We start from the raw sequence: 10815 nt of genomic DNA, 5'->3' as shown, positions 1-10815 counted from the left end.
ATTATATACATTTTATAGATGATTATAGTCGGGTTACTTGGATTTTTCCATTGGTCTTAAAATCTCAAGCTTTTGATACTTTTTTACAGTTCCAAAAGTTAGTAGAAAAGCAATTTAATCTTCCAATTAAAATTGTACAATCTGATTTGGGAGGGGAGTACAGGTCTTTTTCTACTTTTTTTACTAACAATGGTATTAAGTTTCAGCACCCTTGTCCTCGTGATCATGAACAAAATGGAAGAGCGGAACGTAAGCATCGGCATATCACAGCAATTGGTCTCACCTTGCTTGCACAATCGGGTCTTGATCATTCTTATTGGCGGTTAGCTTTTCAACATGTCGTCTATGTCATAAACAGGCTTCCAACTCTTGTTCTTGATGATTGTTCACCTTATGAGTGCTTATTCAACCACTAGCCAGACTATGATTTTCTATGGACCTTTGGATGTGCCTATTATCCATACTTACGTCCATATAGAGCTCACAAGCTTGATTTCAAGATAGAACAATGCATCTTTGTTGGCTATTCTCCTATGCACAAAGGTTACCTATGTGAAAGCTCTACTGGCCGAAACTATATAGATCGAAATGTGGTGTTTAATGAAGAATTTTTTCCTTCTTTATCTTCTTGTTCACCACTGCAAAACAAGGTACATACCACTGCCACTCAGACATTATCATCTGCAAGTTTTACAACTTCTCCAATAGTGCCCACATCTCATCCAAATGTGTCTACTGAGGTGTCAAATGACCAGACTTCTCCTGTTGTCCATGTGTCTTCCCCTCCACCTATATCAACCCAACCAACTATATCATCTATACCAACTACCATGGGATCGTCTAACCCAACCACAGTTCCCATCTCTACTCAAAATATTTCTCAACCTAGCCATCCCACCACAACTATCACTCAACCAGCCCCATTACCTCCAACCACTGTACCTCAAATTCGAACAAATAATCATCCAATGCAAACAAGGGCCAAAACCGGCATACATAAACCAAAGGCCTATATGACCACAAATTATCCTTTGCCTGAATCTCTTTTACCTCAAGCACCAACCTCAGTCAAGACAGCCTTGTCCAATCCACACTGCTTGCCTCAATGACCACAGAATATGATGCCTTGATTCAAAATAATACCTGGACACTTGTACCTCATGAACCTCACATGAACTTAGTTGGAAACAAATGGGTTTTTCAAGTAAAGATCAAACCAGATGGCACTTTGGATAAATTTAAATAGTGGCTGGTTGCTAAAGGATATTTGCAAAGTCCTGGAATTGATTACATTGAGACTTTTAGTCCAGTTGTAAAGCCTGCAACTATCCGAATTGTTTACACTTTAACAATTTCATCACAGTGGCAATTTACTTAATTGGATGTTAGCAATGCTTTTCTGAATGGTACCTTACAAGAGACTGTCTACATGCAACAACCAGCTGGTTTTGTGGATCAATCTAGACCAACTTATGTTTGCAAACTCAACGAAGCCTTGTATGGATTAAAGCAGGCCCCTCGTGCATGGAATGACAAGCTAAAAAGGACTTTATAAGCAAAGGCTTCATGGCTTCAAGGTCAGATAATTCCTTGTTCATTTGTGGATCCGGTGCAACTTTACTTATTCTGCTAGTCTATGTTGATGGCATACTAGTAACATGCCCCAACCAGCTCCTTGTTTCATAATTAGTTGATGAGTTGAATAAAGAATTTGCTGTAAAAAATCTTGGACCTCTTCACTATTTTTTGGGTGTTGAAGTAGCAAGAACACCTACTGGTATGTACCTATCACAGTCCAAGTATATAGCTGATATATTGGTCAAGTTGAAAATGGATGGTGCTAAGCCTAGCCCGAGCCCCACTAGTTCAGCTCACAAATTGTCACTTACTGTTGGTGAACCTTTTTTTGATCACACACTATACAGGAGCACTGTAGGAGCTTTGCAATATTTGACTTTAACCAGGCCTGGCATTGCTTTCATTGTCAACAAATTAAGTTAGTTCATTCATGCTCCTACCACAGTCCATTGGGAAACCTATAAAAGACTGTTACGCTATCTCAAAGGGACGATTCATGAAGGTTTGCTCCTAAAACCTGCCTTGAATCTCTGTCTTTATGCTTACTCTGATGCAGATTGGGCTAGCTACCTAGATGACCGAAGATCCACATGTGGCTATGCCGTTTACTTAGGCAGCAATCTCATTTCTTGGTCTGCAAAGAAGCAGCAAGTTGTGGCACAGTCGAGTACAGAAAGTGATTTCCGAGCACTTGCAAATATAGTTGCTGAAGTGAAATGGATCTCATCCATTTTAGCTGAACCTCATGTATCACTTCCAGCTGCTCCAATCATTTGGGTTGATAATCAAGGAGCTGCATCACTGGCTGCAAATCCTGTCTTCCATGCTCATTCAAAACATATCGAGATTGATCTTCATTTTGTTAGAGATCAAATCTTGTCCAAGCAACTTGACGTGCGATATGTTCCCTCTGTTGACCAAGTAGCTGATGTTTTAACAAAAGCTTTGTCTTGTGATCGATTTGCCTACTTAAAATCCAAGCTCAAAGTGTGCTCAACACCATTTCGCTTGAGGGGGGATGATAAGCTATACAGTAGCCCTATTGGTTAATTCATTGTAAAGATTAGTTAAATCTATTTTGATTGTTATTTACACTTAATAAGTTGTAACCTTTCTGTTATTAACCAACTGTTCTTGTAATCTTTTGCATATAAATAAAGGCTAATTCTCAAGGCTTGGTAACTTTTGCAAGTCTTTGAGAAATATTCTCTAATTGTGTCTAAGATAGATTTCTTGCATTGATAAGTTCCTATAAAGTAGCTAGTGGGCTTTAAATTTAGTCGGACCTCCCCTGCTATTACTCATCTCATGTTTGCAGACGATATCATTCTTTTTGGCAAAGCATCTATCCATGAAGCAAAATATATGATGGACTGCCTTAAAACTTATGAGGAGTGGTCGGGCCAAAAGGTCAATTTTGCCAAGTCTGAAGTGTTTTTCCCTCAGCGACAGGGTGGTGGTAGAATCTCCTCCATCTGTGCAACTCTGGGCATGAGACACATGCATCATGATGCTAAATACCTTGGACTTCCTCTCCTCTGTTCCAAGAAACAAAATCAAGACTTCATAAAGGTTATGGATAAAGTGCTTTTGCGTGTTCAAGGCTGGAAGACGAAGATTCTCTCGAATGCGGTCCGAGCTACTCTAATCCAGTTGGTGGGCTCCTTTCTAGCCTCCTATGTGGCTGCTGGAGACATCATTCCTACTCTTGTTGCTGCAAAAATTGGCGCGTCCCTTGGGGACTTTTGATGGAGTTGTCCACTGGGCAAGAGGATCCTTTACACTTTAAGCTGGGGCTCTTTGTGCAAGCCCAAGCTCTCAAGGGGTCTCAGTTTCCGCAACCTTTCTGTCCTCAGTCATGCTTTCCTTGCCAAACTTGCCTGGTCTGTTCTCACTACTCAAGGAGGTCTTTGGAACAATGTGGTAGAATTGAAATATATTAAGGGGAAGGATTTATTGACCATGCAAAGTAATCAGTGGGACTTTTTCCTTTGGAAAGGAGTGTTAAAGGCTAGGGATATATTCAAGAAAGGAATGTGCAGAAAAATTGGTGATGGGAACTCCACCTCGATCTGGTTTGATAATTGGGTCCCTGGTGATTGCCCAAATCTGGCCCCCTTACGCTATGCTTTTGATGGAGTGAGCTTGGTTAAAAACTTCATTGCTAACTCTGACTGGAATATTCCTATGCTTAGAGATTGGTTCTCTGGAGATGATGTCAAACGAGTGAATGAGTAAAACACAATTGGAAAGTGAAAATCTCTAGATCAGTATATTGATCCGAGTATAGCTTGTATTATATATAGACTGAGTTGATACAAGAAGAAGGTGAGTTACAGAGAGGTTACAACAGAAAGTAACAGAATACTAGAATTACAACTGTAACTAACTAAGTCTAACTAACTCAACAAACAAGCTACTGAAGTCATCTAACAAAACGTATCCTTAATATTGTGCTGTCCCCAAATCCCCAGCCTGATTCTTGGCTTTGGAATTTCGAAAAATCTGGTGCTCTCACTATTAAATCCGCTTATAGAGTGTCCAAGGGGCTGCATGACAACTCTAATCATTCTGGCAGTATGTGGAAACTCATTTGGAGGGGCCAAGATGGACAATAGATTTAACTTTCTGTGGTGGAACATCTTGTCCAACAATCTGAAAACAAAAGCTCGCCTTCCTTTCTTGTATACGGAAGAGAGTAGGAAGTGCTTATTCTGTGAAGAGTGTGAGGAAAGTAAATTGCGGGGTTTTCTGGAAGTGTCATTGGGTGTCGTCCATTTGGTTCTCCACTCTCAGGGGTATCCGTCCCCAATCTTTGGTGTTTAATGATTGGAATTCTTGGCTGCTCTTCTTCAAGGAGGACAGTAATCGCCCTGGTGGTCTCACCTTCCAGGAATTCATGATTGATGCATCTATAATTATAGATGCAATTTGGAAGGAAAGAAACTCTATCCTATTTTGTTGTACCCGCACTCCTATTGCCAAACTGCAATCGTCGATATCCTCTGGTACCTTGAGCATGTTGCTGCGATTTTACAGAAGGGAACTATGTCGTCTATTATGGGTTGGCAGCCTCCTCCCACGGATTGGATTTTGATCAATTCGGATGTCGCTACCAGTAATGATGGCTCATCTATTGCAGTGATTGCTTGGAATCATGATTCCCAAGTGTTGGGTGCTTTTACTGAGTGGATTTCCCAAACTAACCCAGCTGTGGGGGAGGCCATGGCAGTCATTAAGGGTGCTAACATTGCTGTAAAAAAAACAACTGGGACTGGGTCTTGTTCGAGTTGGATTGTTTGGAAGTTGTTAAGGCGTTTACTAAAAATATTGATTCTGATGTTAATTACTATTTAGCTAACCTCAAAAAGCTTTTTTTGTCTCAAGTGAGTGCTCTTTAATGCTGGGCGCTAGAGAAGATAGCCGAATCTTTAATTACGCTGCTCATAATTTAGCTCAATGGGATCGTTCTAAGAGGTTCTCAGGCCCAGTTCCCAACGACAAGGTGCAGATTTTAATCTCCTCAGCTGTGGTTCCTTTTCAACTGGATTAGTTTTCTGTCTTTTGACGTTGTTCTCTCTTGTGTTTCATTTGTTGCTGATACACCAATCCAGCTAGCAAGCCCAATTGAAGTGGACCCGAAGTATAGTTGGGCCACGACCCAGGAGATGGAGGAAGCCCAGCTCACGCAGGAAGCTGACAAAGCTGAAGCAGGAGCCGAACAGGGAGAGACCAGCAAGAAACGAGTTCGCGGGAAGCCGAAATGGATGAGAGACTACCAGATGTTGTTGGATCGTTGAAAGGAGAGAGAGAGATGTAGCCATTCGGTTATAGAGAGAGAATTTGTAATAAGAAGTATAAATAGAAAAATGTAAAGGAAGAATGTTTTTTCTCATGATGATTAATGAAATAGCATATTGCTGTGGGAAATTTTCTCTGTCTCGAAGAGAGCCTTGTATCACTGGTGCTTTCATTGAGTTCACTCACCATGAAGAACGACGAAATTGCAGCTCTTCTGTAGGCATTGGATCTCAAATGGGAGCAACGTGCAGAATCTCAACTTGAGAATTTCAAGCTCATGCTCGAACAGCACACTGCAAAAACTGAAGAAAAATTCACTCATCTGTCTCAGTCTTCATCGCCAGCTACTGGCCGCGAGGGTAGTACGGAGCGGGGTGGTGGACGCCGTTTAGAGTCGGAATCAGATGTTCGCGATGTCAATACGATTCTCAAAAATATGAGGGTCAAAATTCCTCGATTCGATGGTACTGCAGTGGATGATTGGATCTATAAGATCAACAAGCTTTTTGATCTACATCGAGTGGCACCGGAGCTACGACTGGCGATGGTCCCATTTCATTTAGACGGAGCACCGTCTGCTTGGTTTCAGTGGATGGAGAAAGGAGGATCGTTCACCGACTGGGACGCTTTTCTTCGAGCATTACAGCTGCGTTTTGGTACGTCCATTTATGATGATCCGTTAGGCCGTATTTCCAAGTTGACCCAGACCAGGCGAGTTGCGGATTACATAGCTGAATTTGAATCTCTCATGCCACGAATTACTGGAGTGCAGGACTCAATGTTCTTGAATTTTTTCATTTGGGGGCTCAAATTGGAGATTCGACGGGAATTATTGATGGCTAAACCCATCGACCTGGTGGATGCGATGGCGAAAGCTCAGTTGTTCAAAGATCGCCATGATGATCTCACGGGTAAGGTACGCTCGGCTTATACCCGTTCTTCTTGGACACCACGGACTGGATTTATTCCTCGGGAATCAGGGGCTGTTGCTGCGTCCACTATGAACACTAACCCGATTCCACCTGGGGGAGTTTCCTCCAAGACTAGCGGTCCATCGACCCCTCAATTACCCATTAAGCGTCTATCCCCAGCCGAGATTAAGGACCGTCGAGACCGCGGTCTTTGTTTTACTTGCGATGAGAAGTTCAACTTTGGGCATAAATGTAAGAACAGGATGCTGATATTGTGCGGGCAAGAGGATGATGACTGTGAAACTGATTTGGAGGCGGAATTACAGGATATGGAGGACGTAACAGAAGAAGAAGTGAGTCTCAATTCGCTGTCGAATTCGCTTAACCCACGAATTTTTCGAATAATGGTTCATCATGGGTCCGAAACATTGGAGGTTCTCATCGACACAGGCAGCAACAACAACTTCATTCAGGAGGCATTGGTAGCTAAGTTGCATTTGCAGTGCGAAGATACAAAACGCTTTCGGGTTTATATGGGTAATGGAAATTTTTTGATGTGCTCTAAAGTTTGTAAGGGAGCTGAGTTGAGTCTCCAGGGCCATTGTTTTGCTGTTGACCTGTTCGTGTTGCTGATTTGTGGATTAGATGTGGTTTTGGGGATGCAGTGGTTACAAACACTCGGGCCGTGTATACACGACCACAAGGCTTTGACTATGGAATTCTCTTGGCAGGGGAAGACGGTGAAGTTGGCTGGGTTGACAGACACGTATCCACAACAACTTTCCTATACCCAATTTCATGCATTGTTACGAGATGGCGAAGTTCAGGATGTCTACAAGGTGGCCCCGCTTCCTAACCCAGTGCTCGACAACACAGAGGAGCTGGAAGCATTAGAAACCCATTTTCCTACGCAAGGTAAAGGCTTACTTCGCGATTTTGCTGCAGTCTTCGCTGCACCCAAGCAACTTCCGCCATACCGCGGGGTGGATCATCGTATTTTTTTACAGCCTGGGTCCAAACCAATAAATGTTCGTCCATACAGGTACCCTTATTTTCAGAAAGACATTATTGAGAAACTTGTCCAAGAGATGAGTGAGCTGGGATTTATCAGATCCAGTACCAGTCTGTATTCCTCTCCCGTATTATTGGTTAAAAAGAAAGATGGCTCTTGGAGGTTTTGCATTGACTACCGTGCACTTAATGAAATCACTGTCAAAGATCGATTCCCCATTCCGACCATCGATGAACTACTTGATGAACTAGGTGCGGCGGTCATTTTTTCGAAATTGGACCTTAGAGCGGGCTACCATCAGATTCGTATGAACCGCAGTGACATCCACAAAACCGCTTTCCGCACCCACGAAGGCCACTACGAATTCATTGTCATGCCCTTTGGTCTCACTAATGCTCCCTCAACATTTCAGGCGGCGATGAACCAGTTATTTCGTCCACACTTGCGGCACTTTGTCATCGTTTTTTTTGACAACATTCTCATTTACAGTAATTCTATTCAGGAGCATGTTGACCATCTCCGAGTGGTTCTATCCCTACTGCAAGAGCACCAGTTTTTCGTCAAAGGCAGTAAGTGCAAATTCTTTCAGACGACCATTGATTATTTGGGACACTTAGTATCCGCTCAAGGGGTGTGCGCCGACCCAGCCAAGATCTCAGCCATGGTTGATTGGCCGATTCCAAAAACTATTAAGCAATTACGTGGTTTTTTGGGATTAACAGGATACTACTGCAAATTCGTCGCCCACTACGCCACTATCGCTGCCCCCCTCACTGATATGCTCAAGAAAGACTGTTTTATGTGGACTCCAGCAGCAGCTACGGCGTTTGCAACCCTTAAAACTGAGATGACCAATACACCGGTCTTGCGGTTACCTGACTTTTTGAAGGAATTTTTTATTGAGACAGACGCCTCTAGCGTGGGTATTGGAGGAGTGTTGATGCAGGAAGGACATCCTGTTGCCTTTTTCAGTAAGAAGTTGGGTCCCCGTTTTGCAGGAGCATCAGCGTATAGTAGAGAAATGAGAGCCATCGTCGAAGTGGTGACCAAATGGAGGCAGTACCTATTGGGCAGACACTTCACCATTCGCACAGATCATAAAAGCTTGAAGGAGCTGCTCACTCAAGTCATTCAGACCCCCGAACAGCAGCAATTTTTATGCAAATTGCTGGGCTTTCATTTTTCTATTGAGTACAAACCGGGTCGCACCAATGCCGCTGCCGATGCTTTATCGAGACAACAAGCAGAGACACCTCCAGTGATGTTTATGGCTGTCAGTAAGGGCTGTTTTGATTTTCTGGATGTTTTGAGACAGGAAAACATTACTTGTCCAGATTTATGCAGGTTGCACGAGCAATGGCAGAAAGGAGAATTGGCGCACGGAGCTTACACAGTTCGGGATGGAATTGTGTATTTCAGACACAGGTTTTTTATCAGCACTCATTCCAGCTTGAAATCCCAATTATTACAGGAGTTTCATGCTTCGTTGAGTGACGGACACGCAGGGGTCGAGAAGACTTATAGACATTTGGGCGCAAATTTTTTTTGGGAAGGCATGAGGACGAAGGTTCGTGAATTTGTGCAGGCCTGTTTTGTATGTCAGACAGTCAAGTATTCTTCTGCGGCTCCATATGGACTACTACAGCCCCTAGAGCTCCCTGAACGGATTTGGGAAGATTTGGCGATGGATTTCATAGTCGGCTTGCCCAATTCCAACGGAGCAACAAACATATTAGTGGTTATTGATTGCCTAACCAAATATGCTCATTTCGGTGCTTTGCCCAACCACTATACAACAACGAAAGTGGCGGAGTTGTTCACAAATATGGTGATACGTTTACATGGCCTTCCTCGCACCATTGTTTCCGACCGTGATCCAGTTTTTACTAGTGTTTTTTGGCAGAAGCTGTTTGAATTGATGGGTACTAAGCTTAAGATGAGCTCGGCCTACCACCCACAAACGGACGGCCAAACGGAGGTCACTAATCGCTATTTAGAGCAATACCTCCGCGCTTTTACTGCAGAGAATCCTAAGAAATGGAGTCGGTTCCTGTCTTGGGCTGAATATCATTACAACACCAGTTTTCATTCATCCATTGGCATGACGCCCTTTCAAGAAGTTTATGGTCGCTCTCCACCTACAATTCCAGCCTATACGAGAGGTGCCACAACTATTCAAGGCGTCGAAGAAGACCTCTTATCCCGTGATGACATTCTGTAGCAATTGCGCCTCAACTTGCAGTGAGCTCGAAATCGAATGAAGCAGCAAGCCGATAAGAAACGTTCGGATAGAGAGTTCAGCATTGGGGACCTCGTCTTAGTCAAATTGCAGCCGTATCGTCAGACCACCGTGGCCCATAGACTGAATTCCAAATTGTGTCGACGGTATTTCGGTCCCTTTGAAGTTATCGGCAAAGCAGGTCCAGTTGCTTACACGCTCAAGTTGCCTCCTCGGAGTCGTATTCATCCCACATTTCACGTCTCATTGCTGAAACCATTCATTGGTGATACCCCACTGCAATACTTCCCGTTGCCTAAACTCAGCGTGACGAACCAGCCACTCATGGTTCCAGTTGCTATCCTGGCCACTCGGACAATCAGGATGAACGAGAAAGACATTCCGCAGGTGTTGGTACAGTGGACATTAAGCTCGCCTAAAGACGCCACTTGGGAAAATTTCTCTCAGCTGAAGGAGACATACCAGTTGACCAACCTTGAGGACAAGGTTGTTTTTGATGGAGGGAGTAGTGATACACCAATCCAGCTAGCAAGCCCAATTGAAGTGGACCCGAAGTATAGTTGGGCCACGACCCAGGAGATGGAGGAAGCCACAAAGCTGAAGCAGGAGCCGAACAGGGAGAGACCAGCAAGAAACGAGTTCGCAGGAAGCCGAAATGGATGAGAGACTACCTGATGTTGTTGGATCGTTGAAAGGAGAGAGAGAGATGTAGCCATTCGGTTATAGAGAGAGAATTTGTAATAAGAAGTATAAATAGAAAAATGTAAAGGAAGAATGTTTTTTCTCATGATGATTAATGAAATAGCATATTGCTGTGGGAGATTTGCTCTGTCTCGAAGAGAGCCTTGTATCAGTTGCTCTGCCTGTTTTCCTTTTCTGCTTTGTTCCGTTTGTTTGTTTTTAGTTTTGTGTTTGTGTCTTGTATGGCAGTTGTGTTGTTTGTAACTGGTTTGTTGTTTCTGGTTTAATCTAGTTTCGTGGGCCCTGTTTCCCGGGGTGAAGCCTTTCATCAAAACAAAACAAAAAAATTCTTCAGAAAATACTAAATTGACTCTAGGAAAAGAGGAATTCTATGATTCCACAACAATAAAAAGTAACGCGTAAGATAAAAAGAAGGATAAAGTTGGAAAAAAAAAATGGTCGACGACCTTAATGATTTTTTTTGTTGTAAAATTGAAAGTTAATATATTTTAAGATGTCAAAATAATAGTCTCACATTTACTTTGTTATTGGAAAATAAAAATATAGGAAAAAAAATTAAACAACGAAAGAAA

At 42.9% G+C, this 10815-nt stretch overlaps 1 protein-coding gene across 1 annotated transcript; it reads left to right on the top strand.

Annotated features, from left to right (window-relative positions):
* Positions 1-3540: 3540 nt before the first annotated feature.
* On the top strand, positions 3541-9523 carry LOC133832147 (uncharacterized). The gene is made up of 4 exons (XM_062262529.1): positions 3541-3812; positions 4503-4833; positions 5193-5324; positions 5600-9523. Exons 1-4 carry the CDS (start codon positions 3541-3543, stop codon positions 9521-9523), a joined length of 4659 nt encoding a protein of 1552 aa, XP_062118513.1.
* Positions 9524-10815: the final 1292 nt, after the last annotated feature.

The sequence above is a fragment of the Humulus lupulus genome, chromosome 4 (assembly GCF_963169125.1).
Source record: "Humulus lupulus chromosome 4, drHumLupu1.1, whole genome shotgun sequence".
Lineage (NCBI taxonomy): Eukaryota > Viridiplantae > Streptophyta > Magnoliopsida > Rosales > Cannabaceae > Humulus > Humulus lupulus.
The sequence above is the reverse complement of the archived record's forward strand: the minus strand, read 5'-3'. Positions and strand labels throughout refer to the sequence as shown.

Excerpts from the sequence above, each read along its gene's own strand:
- LOC133832147 (XM_062262529.1), top strand. The coding sequence starts at position 3,541 with ATGCAAAGTAATCAGTGGGACTTTTTCCTTTGGAAAGGAGTGTTAAAG. Across the intron at positions 4,834-5,192 it reads TTAAGGGTGCTAACATTGCT|CTAGCAAGCCCAATTGAAGT; the intron begins GTAAAAAAAACA and ends ACACCAATCCAG. Across the intron at positions 5,325-5,599 it reads GAGAGACCAGCAAGAAACGA|GCATTGGATCTCAAATGGGA; the intron begins GTTCGCGGGAAG and ends GCTCTTCTGTAG.